The following is a 16,508-nucleotide window of genomic DNA, read 5'->3' on the forward strand; positions in this document are numbered from 1 at the left end:
ATAGCTTCAAATGTTTTATTTTTGCAATAATCAGTTTACTCGTTTTTAACCAACCGAAATAACAAACATTGTTGTTTATTTTGAATAATCATGAAATGTGATCGTTTCGTTCATTCGAGTTATTTTTTGGTTCATCAATACACCATTTTTCGAAGACTGAACAAAAATATTTATTGCAAGTGAGATAATGAGAAAAAATGCGATTGATTAAATTTTTAGGTTGAGAAAATAGATTCAGGTTGCATTGTTAATAGCTGAGAAAGTGTTAGCATCCAAATATTAGCGTTTTCAATATTCAGTTGCTCATTGTACTCATTCTCGGTTTTTGAAATGGACGAATGATCGTTTCCAACAGCAGACTGGTTGAGAATCAAATTGAGAGCTGCAGAGAAATCATCCGAAGCACTTGAATCAATAAGTCCAGGTGGTTTAGAAGTTGTCATATCTGTAGCAGCAGTTTCTGAAAAAAAAACTGATAATATATGAAATTTTTACTCACAGAAATTACCTTTTATCATGACCTGAGAAGATTTTCCTTTTTTAAGAATATCATCAAAGCTAGCTGATTGAATTTCGCATTTTCCAGAGCTCTCATCTTTTTCTGGACTGCTAGTATTTTTTTGCTCTCTCCGGTATTTAGCTCTACGATTTTGGAACCAAATCTGCAAACTTATGATATTCATGAGAAATAGTAAAATAAGGCTCACTTGAACTCTTTCTTCGTGTAGTTGAATTCTGCTTGCCAGTTGGTCACGACTCGTTGCATCCGGATATTGGTTTTCAGCGAAAACCTTTTCCATTTCATCAATTTGAGCCGAGTCAAAGGTGATTCGGTTTCTTTTCTTTTTTCCAGCTTCATCAGATTGGCTTGACCTTTTGCGATCCTTCTTTTTAGAGTTGCTTGGAAGATTGTCATATTGCAAGCTACGCAGAATTTCCTCCAGCGAAGGCGTAATAAGATCCTGAAATTGTAATTATCACACCTGATTTCATTTACCGAAATCTCACATGAGCGCTCTCCATTCTGAATTGGATGGATGATTTGTATAGTGAAGAAGATGGCTCGATGGAAAAATATTTTCTCAGTTGTTGTCGGATAATTGACGGGAGGGGGAAAATACAAAGTGACCAATCTGAAAATAATCTTGGTCAACGAGCAACACAAATTTCATTTCAATCTGGTATTTGTGAAGATCTATGATTTCTTTTGAGAAGAGAGGAGAAATAACAAGACGTGTTTAATGACATACATAATCAAATGCCAAACTGAAAAGTCAGAGAAGAGACGTGCTTATGAGGGATTAGAAAATCAATAATAATGTTATTTCGAGAAGTAATGGCGTCAACGACGTATCCAGTATTACATAATCTTCGTATCACACCACCTGCTAGTATAGATAATGCGCTTATTCAAATGGTGGTGGGCCGCAATAAAAAATAAACTTGGATGTTTTCCCTGCACAGCTGGTCGAGTAAGCAGAAAATAAATGCGGAAGTCGTTCAAATTTGGCAGCGGACTTTTAAAATGTGTACTGATGAGTTAAGCACATTTTTTGAGAAGCTACCTTCGTTGCATATCTGGTTTTGGAAAAGAGGAGGGACAATTTTTCGCATGTCAAGAGAAAACTGAATAATTCATAGAAAACTTAGATACGAAGCGTCGGTCTTGCTCGTTTTCATTTTGAGGTTCATACTGAATTTCTTTGAATTTGTTATAACTGGAAAAACTGAAAAACTGCGGCGGTGGCGGCAGAAGAAGTAAGACGGAGACGGATTATTTGCGGAGAACCAATTTATGGGCAAAAGAGTGATGTGAGATGCTTATCTCGACTATTATATAAGCGAATTTGTGGCCGTTTAGAACGTTTGACCAAGAAATGATGGAGTCGAAAGAGAAATAGTGCAGAGTTTAGAGAGACATGAAGAGATTAAGTGAGCAATTTGTCGAAGTAGTGCCACTGAGCATTAGGACATGAAAGGGGATGTCCCTCTCGTCATAGGTACGAGCAGAGTTAGGACGTGATCGTAATAAAGTACAATTTTTGAGACATTTTGGAGAAGATTATTTATTTTATAGCAACGTTATATAGTCACAAACGTCTACATTTTTGGATGTTCATTCTGTGGACAGAGCACTTACTGGAGATTAAATTTCAAATGTCATAGGATCTGTGAAAATAGCAAGCGAGAAGAGAATGAAAATGGACAAGGATGTTTCTTTTTCAAGTTGACTTGTCGGCCTTTTTCTTATAAATGTCAATCAGATGAACCCGCGACGATTAGCATAATCTTCAGCATTGATGAGCAGCGCGGCAATGATTTATGAAATGGCCGCGGCGCGAAGACGACGAAGCGAAGGCTTATTACATTTTAATTTGAGCATATACGAGCTTCGATGATGAGTGGCGAGAAGAGATGAGAAGAGGGACTCTCGAGAAGAAAGAGAAGAGATGAGAAGAAAAATCTTCGATGATGGAATTAAGCTATTGCCGATGAGAAAACAGGAAATCGTGGTGAAGCTCGAGTTGTGAAAGATAAATATAACACTAACGGGGTAGGGCTGAATCAAACAACAGAAGTGAAACGCATTTCCTGTGCAGTGATCATTTCTGGAGGTGTTATGTGACATTCTGTAGAGTATGAGTATCCATTTGGCTCGATCAAGTTTGCACTTGAATTACACTTTTCATATCATTGGCAGATTGGATTGGATAAGACATGCGAGCTTGATTAGAAGGACAAATTGGAAATCATGAGAATAAATTCGAACTTTTTCTTCAGAAAGTTCGATTGATTTTGCAACGATAAAAGCAACATTACAACAGATGAACAGAACACAAATTGAAAAAGGACACGTTTTTTAGAAAAATCCATAAGCTTCAAAATCTCAATTATGCCTGAAATGTCTGAACTTGTTTTGAAAACTACACAGCTCTGCGACTTAATTCAAACAAAATTTAAAAAATTGTGACTCTTAGGTTTGTGAAAATCAATTTGTGGATATCAAATTACGAAACGTGACGCAAACTCAGAAACAATTCGCAACATTACATTTTTCCATCTTCGTTTATTATTTGTATTTAACAGGTATTTACAATTTTTTAGTAAACTTGCGGCAATTCACACGAGAACCGCCTAAAAATAATGTTTCCACGCCTTCAAGGAAGGAATGAAAAATTTGTCATGCGAACAAATTTAGTATATACACATTTCTAAACAAAGAAATGGGAAGCTGGCAAGTTTTGGTGAGAATTCCGCATATCTATTCCCAAAGGTGCCCTTGTTCATTTACGATGCACTCAAAAGTGACGGTCCTTCGTCGAAGACAAGCGGATGCGGAATTATGGATGGGCCGTGCACATACGCTTCTTTGTGAGAACTAGAGAAACCATCATATCCTGACGAAAGTGGATTTGATTCGTCAATTTATTGTTGTCTGACAAGAGAATCTGAAAAAAAATGTAGCTTCTTTCGTTTATTGTGCTATTGTAGTTCTGAGATTTTAATTGAAATAAGATTTCTTAAAGTTTGAGAGAAAACAACGACGTCAAGCAGAGTAGTCGTCATTATCAGATTGCTACAATGTTTCTTGAATATTCTGAATATGCTATACAGAGCTTTTCAAGAAATTTTTTTGAAATCAACTTCTGAATTATCCAAAACGGGAGTAGGATTTAATATAAAACGGGAACAAAGAGAGGGTTTTCACTAAATCATTATAACATGAATCGTTTTCATTAAAATTTTGAAAAAAATTCGAAGTTTTACAGAAAAAATACGAAGTTTTCAAATCAAATATAAGTTCATTTTTTTATTGTTACCAACTTTTTCGAAAATTCGCTCCTTAGAGAAAAACCTGATTTCAAAGAGAAAACACCTCGAAAAATTTGAAATAGAAGAAAAGAGTGGGATAATTGCTTCAGGCCGCCCATATTATAAGCAAGTGATCGTGCAAAAATTGTGAGCTACAAAAACAGAATTCTAAATTTGTTCATGAACTACAGGAAACTTCAGACCAAAACGAGTAATAAGTATTTTTTCAGATTCCCAAACTTGACAATTGTCACAGAAACGGTCATTCTGGGATTGAATATCTGCCATCACATCAACAACGTTCTTGATTACGGAGTCGATGTTTCCAGACTTTTTAGCTCTTTTCATTATCTTTTTTGGTTCAAAAAAGAAAGATAAAAATTTTGATTCAGGTTTTTTTGTAAAATGTCTATGAAAAGTTTTGAAAAAATTATTTTTTGCAGATTTTGTGTGTATTCCATAAAATTTCTAATTTGAGCTTTTCCCGATTTTTCAATTTTTTCTACACTGCTTGATATCAATCTGTACTCCCTATATCCAGTATAATGATGTAAATGTGTCCATACGAAAATGTCTAAAAGTGCAACCCAACAAGTACACACCAACCCAAATGAAAAGCCTCACGCACTTTTTTATCTTTCTGTCGGGGACACAAATCTTAATGTGGGTCAGTAATGGAACGGCAATGCGGTGAAAGTGAATGAAAAGTTGCGAATGTGGGGGAATGAGAACCCTAAGGACATCGAATTTTCCTCAGAGTCTATCAGTAAGATCACTATCTTCCTGTGAAACTCCGCCCACTTTTCGAAACATGACCACCCATATAAAAACTCAAGAGAAGTGTGAAAAGACACAATAGGTACAATATTCTAGGAGACATGATTTCTACATCCCAACAAGTTACTGCACTGTTAAAAGATGTTATTGGAAAATTTAAAGCTCAAGTAAGTTTGATTTTTTCATCACTACCGTTAATGTGATACTCATCTCAAAAACAATTTTTTGTAACTGTACACTTTTCGTGGGGAAGATAACCTTCACATCTTCCATTTAGTTACAGTACTCATAGATGGCATCATCGAGAATAACAACAGCAGTTTTTTCTTTTTTTTTCTACGATATTTTGTTTACCAAAATCTCCGACTGTATTATTTTTAGTGCATTCTCTTTATAGAATAATCGAAATTTACAGTAATCGACCCCTAATGAGTTGTTTTTCTTTGGAGCTTTTGTATAGTAACACTATAAAAGAAGAAAAATTAGTTTTTCGCCCATCATGGGAACATGATTCATTTCTGAAGAATTGTTGTTTTCAGCTATTGTCTGATGGAACAGCCATTTTTTCTCATGTTTCCCCTGTTCTATGATTCCTTACCATTATAGTTTCAGATGCAGATGAGCAATTCGCTTTACATACAGATCCGTGACTGGGTGGCTTTTGTGGTATCTCATCATGTAATCATGGCAATGTATTTTGTCTTGAGCTACTCAGTCATCCCATATTTTGTGCCATCAGTTTTTTGGGAAAAGTGCTTCATCAGATTCTTCATCGTTCATTTATTTCTCGTTGTTTTCTTGCACTACCAACGGGTCACAAAATATCCACCCGGACCACCACCCATGGCAATTCTTGGAAATTCTCCATTCATTAATGTTTTATCTCCTGAGAAGACTTTTCTAGAATATCGTGAGATTTACGGTCCAGTTTTCACCCTTCATCTGTCCCGTGAGTTTGATTCATTTTTTATTTCAAATAAAATTTATGGAGTTTAGAACCTACCGTAATCCTGGCAGACTACAAATCAATTGAAGAAGCTCTTGTTGCAAATGGTGGGTAATAAATGGAGTTTATTCCAACAAGAAAAAAAATTCCATACTTAATGGATTCAGAAAAAAAATCGAATAGAGAACATCGTTCGCCTGTTCTTCTTCTCTCGCAGGCTTCTACGATTCTCTAATCGAGTTTTTTTCGATCCGTGTTCGCAACATTCCAAGATAGTTCATCGCTACTATAGTGTGTCTTATTGTTGATATGATAAAAACTGGAACGCCGTGAAAACTCCGTAAGCTTCTTTTGTTTACAGGTCAGAAAACGAGTGGACGTTCTAGCGCCGAATCTTTCGTGCTTTTCACCGGAGACCGTCAGGATGGTGATGGTGTTATTCTTGCGATGCGTCAAAAATGGAAAAATATGCGGCAAGAGATTTTGCGTTTCATGTCAAAATGGTACGGTAAGCCAATGGATGAGTTGGTTCTTCATCATACCAGAAGTCTGGAATCGGAACTTGTAAAAATGGCAGAGTCTAAGGTAAAATGATCAAAGAATGATGAGCTAAATTGTTGTATTTTAGTGTCTAATTGATCTGCGTGAGCCAATCTCTGGAGCTATTGCTAATGTTATCCAACAAATCACAATTGGAAGAAACTATCTCTATCAAGACACCGAGTTCCAGGCACAACTCAAAGATATCAACGCTGTAGTGAAGGAGGTAGGCCCCATTCTTCGATTGGCAATATCGTATTACCCTTCAGATCATGACTGCCGAGGTGTTCTTCGTGAATTGTTACCCTTTTCTGCGTTTTCTACCAGAGGGCATTCTGCGCAAATGGACGAATTACAAGCGAAGTGGATTTAGACTTCAGCAGTGGTAAGAACCAGTTCTCATGTGACACACGGAAATATACAGTAGCCCTTTTCAAGGTTCCGTACTATCTTGGACGAACATCACATCAATCGGCATCAGGGTGATTTCATGAGTCACATGGTTGATTTGCAGGAGTCCCGACCGGATGAATTTAAGTATGTTGCAAAAAATCGGGAGTCAAAATTTCTGGAAGTTTTGCTTTAGTGACCTCTCAATTATCCTCACTTGCGGTGATATGTGGACTGGCGGAATGGAGACTACGACAACTACATTGAGATGGGGAATCATCTACTTGCTTAACAACCCGGAAGTTCAAACAAAATGTCACAATGAGCTGGTCAAGGTGTTTGGAACTGACGAACCAGAAATGAGCAAAATGAACCAGACGCCGTATGTCAGAGCCACTCTCTCAGAAATCCAACGCCTCGCAAATGTCCTTCCATGGGCCATCCCTCATAAGTAAGTGTTCCAGTATCGTTTTATTACATTCAAATATTTTCCAGAACTTTCGAAGAATGCCAAGTCGGTGAACATAAAATTCCAGTGAACACTGAAGTTATCCCTGCTCTTGGTGCTTTGCTCTGTGACCCCACTCTTTTTGAAAACCCCAAGGAATTCAAGCCGGAACGTTTCCTGGACAAAGAAGGAAAATATTATGTTATGGAAGAATTCCGTCCGTTCGGAATGGGACCGAGGGTCTGCCTTGGAGAACGTGTTGCTCGTACTGAGCTCTATCTCATTTTTGCGAGTCTCCTCCAAAATTTCCGCTTTTATTTGAACAGGAGTGAGTAACAAGAAACTGTCTCAAAGAAAAACATGGATAATTTTTCAGCCGATCCAATCCCTGTTGCTGAACGCATCATCGGAGGAATCACAGCTCCACCAAAGCCATACTCGACTCGTGTTGAGTACCACGGACAAAGAATCGTCTACTAAATTTTCCTTTTTTCAAAAAGCAACAATAACCTCAACAAATGTGTAGTGCTTTAATTATCCCTGCTATGTTCATCTCATAATTTTTGCTTTATTGTCTTCTGACTATTTAACATGATTGTAGTTATATGAATAATCTTATTTTACGTTTCTCAAAAATTCAATTCGATAAGATTTCTTGTGTTTTCTCACATACATAAAATTATGATACTATTGGAGAATAGTTAAGGTTTACACAAGTAGTATCACGTAGAGCAAAATGACTTAGTGAAACAAGTTTCATGACATTTCAAAATGTTTTAAGCGAACTTTCGATGATTCTGTAAAAAAATGTTTTTCTCAATGAAAAAAATACAATTATCAACGCAAGTTCAATTTTTGCCAATGGTTAAAATTTGAAGTTTTTTTAGATTTTCACAGTTTTTGAGCAATTCAAAAAGAATTCATACTTAGGGACCGAATTGTTTGAATGCTACTCAAAGCGTTCTTAAACGAATGAATGAAAGAACTGGTCAGTAAATTTTTGCATCCAAAACAAAGGACGTGTTGAAGGTTCTTAGGGAATGGAACAATTTTGAACTTTTCATTTCCTTTTTTATTTTGAGGTCTCAAACGCTTAGCAACTATTTTCAGACTCAATCTTTACGATTTACTCCAAATAGTGTCTGGGGAATCGCTTCTTTGCCCATTTCAACACTCAAACCTACTATGATATCTAATTATGCTCAAATATGCACTCTTATCTTTCCAACATCCCTTCTCACAGACAGACTACAAATCACGTTCCGAACGCAAGCCGAAACCACTTTGCAACACATACATCCGTCCGTATTTGGCCCTTTCGAGTACATTTCCAAAGCCGATCTAACCTAATTGAGAAGACATCGCCAACTTTTCAACATTAGTGCCCTTTTCCGATAAATTACCGTACCATGCGAATTTCTAGAACTTGTTTTGTGCGTGTCCTTCTGTGATGTGCGTAGATTGTGATCAGAACAATGATTCGTGCAATTCCGACATGATTGTTTCAATTCACCAGCGAATGTAGCAATTTTCAAGGTCACTTTAAAAAAAACGTCTCGAAAAAAGAGATAGGGCAATGATACTCAATTTTTTTTATTGAAGAGATGAAGAAAATGGCAAATTTTGAAAAGGCAAATCTCGGACAGGAAAATCATGGGGAGAGGAGTATACCCGACATTCTTTGGGAAAATGCAACCAAATATAATATCACACACGGGAAAGAAAAGAGAAAATGGAAATTTAAAGCACAAAATAATTCAGAAAGGCAATATTTCTGCGGGTGAATTAATGTAGATTTTGAATCACGACGTCGCCGGCTTTGTCCTCTGGCAATGGGCATCGTCTTTCCAACTCCGCAGAGAGGCTGGGGACGGTTTTCTCCTGCAAAACGTTTCTGATAAGAAGAAGTCAGTTGTGTGTCAGATGTTGATCTTTTGCTCTTCTGAGCTCCAGCTTAAAGAACTCACATCAATTACGACGAAGCGCTTGCGGTCTTTCGAGAACAGGAACACCTCGCCATCGTAGATGTTGAACCAAGCTCCATGGAGATGAAGGTTTCCTGAAACGTTCGTGAGTTGATGGTCAGAAATTATATAAATGTTAATTGGTGAGGCTAGAATAGTGAAATTTTTTTTGGTTTTTCATATTTAAAAGAATTGAAAATTAACCGGCTTCCAGATAATCTTTTAGGAATTCATGAGTGCTGATGTTCATGATTTGCTGGAGGACGTTTATCTGAAAATGTTATCGATAATTGTCCAGACATAAAACAATTTCCAACCTGTGAGAGCTTATCTTCGGCAGACCATTTCTCCATGGGGTCAATGATAGCTTCGAAACTTTGAGACGGGGCTACTTCGGATTCAAATTTCATCGTCTTCGGACCAATATGGAGTCGCTCATTAAGCCTGAAATTTTGTTCAAACTCAGAGACTTGCAAACGCTACTCACTTTTTCATTGACTCGAATCCGTTGCGTCGCAACCATTGGTCCATTGGGGAGGATACATCGAACTTCGTAGGGCATTGGTGGAGCTGGTACAGCGTATTCATTGCCTGGAGAAAAAAAAATCAAATTTCGAGTCCCAGAATTAAAGTGCAACTCACCTTGCAGTCTGAGTGACCGCACACGACAACATGTCGGATTTTCCCTCTTTTGACAGCGAGCTCCAACGCCGCTGGCTCGGTGTTGATAGAAACCTCCGAGTAACTTCCTACAAACTAATTTTAAGTATCTGGTCTTTAAGTATCTAACCACTAGTAAACAAATGGTAGGGATTTTGTTCCAGTTGAACTTATAATTAGTTTTAAGCACGAATTTCTCTTCCAACTTTCTTCGAAAACAACTCACCATAATTTGGTGCTGCGGGAATCATGTTTCCGGCGTTCCGAACGACGAACATGTCTCCGACGGCCGATTGGGTGAATCGGGTCGGAAGCATCCGTGAGTCCATGCAGGTGAACATCACAGCGGTGGGCTAAATTCAAACCTTGTTACTTTTCTCAAGTTTTTTCAAAACTCACATTCGGGTGGTCGCTCACGTGCTCGAACTGCTTCACCAATCCAGCCTTGATTTTTTGATTGTATTGGATCACACCACGGATAATTCTATTCATGGCGGACCTGTAAGACGCAAGTTGAAACAAAGACTGGGAGAAAAGGTGATCTCTGACAAAAGGAAAGGCTTGTAAAGGTGCAAGGCGGACGAATCAACGCAAGAAAAGCAAACACTAAATATCAAAACTACTGATAACTATACATTCGCAGGATGGAGGTGAAAGTTTACTGCCATTCAGAACAAAAGCTTGTAAAAAAGTTTCGAACTTTTAATGAAATATATTAGTTTTTTTGGGCTAATGGAGGTTTTTTCTCAAAAATTTTTTCAGTTTAGAATTTTGTGGAAATTTTGGGTTCATAAAAAAAGCAAAATTTTCTACGCGGGAATGGTTCGAAAGTCGTAAAGCAAACACTATCAAAAAAATCATAGTGGCGTTTCAATAATTGTCTGATGCATTTTCAAACAATGATCGAAACATGAGAGAAAGTGTAATAGACTGACTTTACACAGCTAGATTGACCGCTGCAAACTTTTCTCGCGTTTGTTCCATCTGCGAAATAACTATCTATCGCGTGTTTCAACAAACAAACACATAAAAAATTCAACGAGCGATCAGGTATTAGTGACTGCAATGAATACAGTGATCTCTAGAAAAGAATCGGAGAAAAAGTGCACCAATACGACGAATAATCATTTCTTACAATCACAACAATGAACGGATAATCAGTGCTCTGGCAAAAGAAAATTTGAGCAGAAGAAGAATGGCACAGTGATTTAACAAAAAGAAAAAGAACTAACACAAAAACTATGAAACATGCACAACTAAAAAATAGAACTAATAATTATACACCTTGCGTGCAGTCTTATTCATCGCATCCTCCACAAAAGCGTCAATAGGATGGACGATGAATGGAATTGTGGCGAGCCCCAAGGCGGTGACCGTCCATTTTCGGAGATTTGTTGGCAACTTGGTCGACTTCTCAAGGAGCATGTTCGTGAAGAAGCAGAATCTGTTGATCGTGAATCCGGGGATTAAAACGGATGCAAAAGTTTGCCACAAAACCGTGTCCACAGCGATGATCGCAACTCTCTTGGCCTTTTCGGTGTCGTTGGCGTGGGGTTTCTGGAAAATTAATAGATTTTTATTGGATCATGATTTATCTCTTTGCTTAGTGAAATGCTAATATTTATTCTTTGAATTAATTTAGGAGAGAATTTCGGCGTGGATAATCGCAGAGAAGCCGATTGCTGTCCGCGAATCTCCTGGCAAGAGTCCTGGTCAAGAACAGTTCTGGTGCCACTGCTGAGAAATTCAATATTTGAAAATGAGAATTTTTTACCACTTCCTTCGGCTCAAACAGTTTCTTGCTTTGTTTTCTGATCGAATCAGATATACTGCTTTTAAAGAAATTTTTTCCGGCACAAGACGGACCCCTTTCAGCACAGTTACTATTATAATATTAGCCCTCGCTTCTTACACTCCTTCTATTTTTCCTATCCTCGCAGTATGTTCAATGTTTTTCACGGTTGTCTCTTTCTCTCAACTATTCTTCGATAGGTGTTAACGATTATTCGTTTTTATTTACCAAAAATCCGCCTCCTTTAACAATTACCTTCGACTCCTTGAAACCTTTGTCGACAGAATCAGCAGCCACGTAGCCGAAGGCGACGACGTACGAGAATTTGACGACTACCGGTTTGACCAGAGATCGAAACGCTTCTCCAACCTCGTTGGCATATCCTGAAAATCAGGTCTATCGGTTTCCACCATCTCCCGATTTTCCACGCTTGCCTAGAAATCTGACTGGTGTATCGCGGAAGATGTCCTTCTCTACATTGCTACTTTCTACTGGAGACATCTGTAAAGTGGATTGGAATTAGCAGGAAGACAATGATGAATAGAAAAAGGCATAAATAGGGCAATTAACCACTGGCAAATATCCATAACAAAGTAAAAACAATGAACAAAGAACATTTTATAGCCAACAAAATAAATTATTTTCACCCGTAATGATTAATATACCGTTGATACGGGGATGTAATGAAGTTTATGTACATCAGAATGATGTTGGTCCATCATCATTTGAGCAACTCGCGGATCACATTGTTCACGCCGTAGGGGATAGTGAGCATGAGGCGGCCTTCCAAGAACCCGAATAAGACTCCTGAAAAATGGGTAAACACAATTTAGGCGTTGATTTGAATGGAATTTTTGAAGAACATTTTTGAGATACCATCAATAGAACTTTAGCAAAAATGTACCGTTTCAGTTTTGTCTAAAATCAGAGAGCATCGCTGACTGTCTTCATTTAAGGGTGTATACTCCTATACTGACATTTCTGGTAACTTCAGGAGAGAGGTTGGTGAAACCCCGGACTAGAGTACTACTTTGGCACTAAAAGTTGCAAGCCGACCAGATTTTTTGCACAATTCTCAGACCAATAGCTGTTCTTGGAATCCAAATATGTCTACGCCCAATACGTTTTTTATTTCATAAAACTCACCAGCAAGCACATCAGTGATATAATGCCTTCCAAGCGCCACTCTCGACAATCCAACAATGAATGGCAATGGGATAAACGGAATAGCAAGGAGCGGATGGTAGTTATAACTGAAATAGGCAAGGTTTCTATTGGTAACCACCCCCCAAACAACTCACAACATCACAACAATCATAGCAGCACGAGAACAATGACCCGATGGAAAGGAGTAGATGTCGACAGTGTGCTCCATGTACTAAAACAATGTGTCTTTCTCAAATATTAAAAGCCTTTCTCACCTTCAAATAAGTCTTCAATGGTCTGTCTCGATGAATGTAGAATTTGATGATTGCCACGAGGATCAAATCCATGTACAGGCCTGCAAGCAGTTGATTAGTTGCTCAATACGTTTAGGCACCTTTTCTCACCAATATTCAGGATAACAAATCCGTACTGGGTCATTGCATCAAAGTTTTTGCCGTAAGAGATGATCAGTGCAAGCGTCGAAAAAATAAACCATGGAAACCCGTGAATCTGAATAGATTAATTCAGAAATTTTGATGAGTCGTCCACAAATTCAATTTACCAGCCATTCAATCCACTGACAAGCCGTTTGATATTTGTTTTTATCGTATAAAAGCCTTGAAAACTTCTCGTCCGCCTCTGTTCCCCAATAAATTACTGAAAAAACATGGGTAAAAACCTTGTGAAAAACAAATTAAAATTAACTTACATCTCTCCATCGTAAATTTTATCTATATTTCGTAAGAAAATTTGGAGAGAATCAACACTGACGTTGACTAAAACATCGTCGAGAAGCAAAAAACGATAAATACGCTCTTGTTCACGAGGAGTACACGCACGGAGTTTCCCCTTCCATCTGCGCGCGGCCCCCACTTTTTTCGCAACAAGTGGGGAGTACCGCTTACCTTTTTTCCCGGTTACCGCTTTGTCTTACTGATCTATTTCCTTTTTATTTCAGAAAAGGAATGTTCTCATTTTTGCACAATTCAATAATAGTAAACAAGAACTGTGTTCCTAGTTCTCACATAAGTTTGAATTTTCGAAAAACGATGTGCCCAGTGACTCACTCGTTCAATTGTGCAGTTCGTCATCAGTGTCCATTTTTCTCAAATTTTCGCAATTGATTAAATTGAATTTGAGTTTAGAAAATTGATTATCTGCGCTGTTCGAATGATTCACTGCTATTTCTGACTTCAATATTATTTAATGTACAAATTATTTGAATTTTTGAGCAAAAATCGATATTTCTTCCTTTCACCACGCATTTCCTCTCATTTCGCTTATTGGAATATATTTATTCGGTGATTTCATGCATTAAAATTTTAACTTACAGGTAAAATGCCAGCTTATCACTCCAAATTTGACACCGAAATCAAGGTTATTCCATTGGGAAACACCAACATGGGCAAACTGCCGATTCGGACCAATTTCAAGGGACCAGCTCCGCGTAAGTTATAAAATAATGACCTTTTGTCACTTGTTTTTAAACAACTAACCTCTCAACAGTTATTTTTATAAGATATTATTCCAGAAACTACCCAAGAGGATGTCATCGACGAAGCGCTTGCTTATTTCAAGCCAAACATCTTCTTCCGCGAATTCGAGGTGAGCATTGAATTAGAAATTATTCTGACACTGAAGTTTTCAGATCAAAGGACCCGCTGATCGCACAATGATCTATCTCATTTTTTACATTACCGAGTGTCTTCGCAAACTTCTCAAGGTGAGCTTTGAACTTGGTAGGAAGAAACTTTTTACTTTTCGGTAAATTCGATATTAGAAATTTCCTGAAAACCTATTCGAGTAGTTGCCCCTAGAGCACTAATCTTCTAGCGTCTAATTTCTACCAGTTTCAAATATTACAGAGCGCCAACAAGATTGCTGGGCAGAAAGATCTGTACGCGTTGGCTCTATCTCACCATCTCCCGATTCCCGGAGAGAACGGATTCCCACTTAACAGCATGTTCAAGGCACCACCAACAAAGCAAGACGAAGACGAAATGCGTGCATATCTTCAACAGATTCGTCAAGAACTTGGAGCCCGTCTCTGCGAACTGGCGTTCCCGGATCCACATGCCGGTCCAACAAAGTGGTGGCTTTGCTTCGCTCGTCGTCGTTTCATGGACAAGGGATTGGTTCGCCAAGGAGTTGAGCTTTAACTCATGTTTGTATCTATATGTAAAAATTAATTTATTCATTTGTACGTATCCAATAAAGTGATAAACTCTGTTCAAAAATTAATTTAAAGGAAGTATCAGACAGACCGGTGGGGTTTCCATTAATTTGTCCTTTCCGCTTAACTAGTGAAATAAAACATCGGAGAACGAAGTAAAACGAGTAATTCGCAATTAATGATTCTCAGTTAGAAAAGTAAATTTTCTTTGAACTCATCATCAAATCTTTTGTTTACCGCAATTGGCACATATTATAGTTCACGTAAATTCTCAGTTCCATAGAAATACCATGTCCAGAATAATTATTATTTTTCTACGGTTTTAGAAAGTCAGCACTCAAAATTCTTTCCGATTGCCATTTTGTAGGATCCATTGAAATACCATGTCTACATAGAACAGTCTTCATTTTGAGCGTATTTTTGGTCAAAATTGCCCATTTTGTCGAATACCGTATCTAAAAGATATCAGTATCGAATGAAAAGATATTTAATTTAATTTATTTAATTTATTTCAACGAAGGGGAGAAAACCACTAACACGTGAAATGTCTATGAAACTAGGAGATATAACAGGGACATACATTAGTAATTAGTTGAATTCAAGACAAGAAAATGTTTTAGATCACAGGATAATAGTCGATCTTTGAAAACCGCGGACGAGGGCTTCACCGGAAACACTTCTGCGGGTAAAGAGTTCCAACATCTGATTACTCTATTAGAGAGAAATTGAGAAGATATTTTTGTTGAGTTCTTGATTAGTGATTTGAGATAGTACACTGCGTCACATAATTATAAGTTCACTTTAAATTTTGAATTTTTTCGAAAACTATGAATATGGACTGAACAGGATATGATTGAAGCAAATACTAATTCGGATTGTCAATTAATGAATACCATTTGAGACTGCTACCATTTCTTAAATTTGGCAAAATTGAAAAAATCGGAAAAATGGTCCGAAAAAACGTCATATAAGTATAAGTTCACTTGAAACAATGAAACATAACTCAAAACACTGATTCTAAAATTTAGTGAAACTATAAAATATAGTGAGAAGGGCTCATAATAATTTTGTTTATGGGAGAAATTTAGCTGTACCTACAATCATACTTGATTATAGGAGCTTACACTGGAATTTCCAGCTTACACTGGAAATGAACTTTTTCGTTGATAACTGTTCAGAAAACAGTGCTGACTCTGAATTTTTGTTTTTTACAGAATCATTTCCAATTGTTTCACACAGTTAACTGTCAAAAAACATGAGGCTTATTTGAAAACCGAGAAAAATTTCTCATTTTGGCACAATTTCACAAGTATGTTCCGAGTGGTACTGTGTCTTCCTCGGCAGACATATGATTGAGCTTACTAGCATAAAAGGAAAGTACACAAGTTTTCATTAGGGAACATACATAAAACCATAAAAATCTAGATCTTGTGTTCACGGAATCAGCAACTTTTTGGACCATTTCACACTCAAGCGTTAAAAATGGGCTATGAGGAGTCATGTTTACGGAGTTGTTTTGTGACGAAGGAGTGATGCATTCTGATTTTTTTTCCTTTAATCACAATGTTCTAGTTTAGAATTTACCGATACAATAGTTAGATTTTTTCACAGTTGCGTTCTAGACGTACGATTGGCCTAGAAAGTTATCATTTTTCGCGAAAAAATGGCCAAATTTCAAGGTCCCAAATATTATTTAGAACTCATTTCATCAATTTTAAAATTTCTCAGCATTTTTGAAAAGTCTTAACTTCTGTTTTTGTAGTTGACCTGATTTTTCAAAAAATCCGTTCCGGAGAGATATACGGTACCTTCTCGAAGGTTGGTAACGTATAGTTTTTGACAGATTTTTTCCCTCAAAG

General features: G+C 37.4%; 6 protein-coding genes across 6 annotated transcripts; 2 read left to right on the forward strand and 4 right to left on the reverse strand.

The window, feature by feature from the left end:
* Nucleotides 1–215: 215 nt before the first annotated feature.
* Cbr-ceh-54 lies at nt 216–1,023 on the reverse strand (the record flags this gene model as incomplete). The annotated part of the gene is made up of 4 exons (XM_002644787.1): nt 216–460; nt 509–662; nt 708–962; nt 1,009–1,023. 4 exons carry the CDS (start codon nt 1,021–1,023, stop codon nt 216–218), a joined length of 669 nt encoding a protein of 222 aa, XP_002644833.1.
* A 2,270-nt stretch (nt 1,024–3,293) lies between these two features.
* On the forward strand, nt 3,294–7,394 carry Cbr-daf-9 (the record flags this gene model as incomplete). Its single annotated transcript, XM_045239805.1, has 10 exons — nt 3,294–3,372; nt 3,941–4,074; nt 5,203–5,539; nt 5,587–5,643; nt 5,898–6,121; nt 6,165–6,439; nt 6,515–6,613; nt 6,663–6,917; nt 6,962–7,242; nt 7,291–7,394. The coding sequence occupies 10 exons, from the start codon at nt 3,294–3,296 to the stop codon at nt 7,392–7,394; spliced, it is 1,845 nt and encodes a 614-aa protein (XP_045095541.1).
* A 1,305-nt stretch (nt 7,395–8,699) lies between these two features.
* Nucleotides 8,700–10,030, reverse strand: Cbr-bca-1 (the record flags this gene model as incomplete). Its single annotated transcript, XM_045239806.1, has 8 exons — nt 8,700–8,795; nt 8,882–8,973; nt 9,083–9,149; nt 9,196–9,322; nt 9,366–9,469; nt 9,521–9,627; nt 9,765–9,891; nt 9,938–10,030. 8 exons carry the CDS (start codon nt 10,028–10,030, stop codon nt 8,700–8,702), a joined length of 813 nt encoding a protein of 270 aa, XP_045095542.1.
* A 777-nt stretch (nt 10,031–10,807) lies between these two features.
* On the reverse strand, nt 10,808–11,831 carry CBG28141 (the record flags this gene model as incomplete). The annotated part of the gene is made up of 3 exons (XM_045239807.1): nt 10,808–11,095; nt 11,586–11,713; nt 11,759–11,831. 3 exons carry the CDS (start codon nt 11,829–11,831, stop codon nt 10,808–10,810), a joined length of 489 nt encoding a protein of 162 aa, XP_045099593.1.
* Nucleotides 11,832–12,051: 220 nt separating this feature from the next.
* On the reverse strand, nt 12,052–13,195 carry Cbr-mtp-18 (the record flags this gene model as incomplete). The annotated part of the gene is made up of 7 exons (XM_045239808.1): nt 12,052–12,137; nt 12,477–12,583; nt 12,632–12,708; nt 12,752–12,831; nt 12,881–12,986; nt 13,039–13,133; nt 13,186–13,195. 7 exons carry the CDS (start codon nt 13,193–13,195, stop codon nt 12,052–12,054), a joined length of 561 nt encoding a protein of 186 aa, XP_045095543.1.
* A 619-nt stretch (nt 13,196–13,814) lies between these two features.
* Nucleotides 13,815–14,635, forward strand: CBG14863 (the record flags this gene model as incomplete). The annotated part of the gene is made up of 4 exons (XM_002644791.1): nt 13,815–13,923; nt 14,008–14,081; nt 14,125–14,199; nt 14,342–14,635. The coding sequence occupies 4 exons, from the start codon at nt 13,815–13,817 to the stop codon at nt 14,633–14,635; spliced, it is 552 nt and encodes a 183-aa protein (XP_002644837.1).
* Between the last annotated feature and the right edge of the window lie 1,873 nt (nt 14,636–16,508).

This window comes from Caenorhabditis briggsae (genome assembly GCF_000004555.2).
Source record: "Caenorhabditis briggsae complete genome, chrX, whole genome shotgun sequence".
Classification (NCBI taxonomy): domain Eukaryota; kingdom Metazoa; phylum Nematoda; class Chromadorea; order Rhabditida; family Rhabditidae; genus Caenorhabditis; species Caenorhabditis briggsae.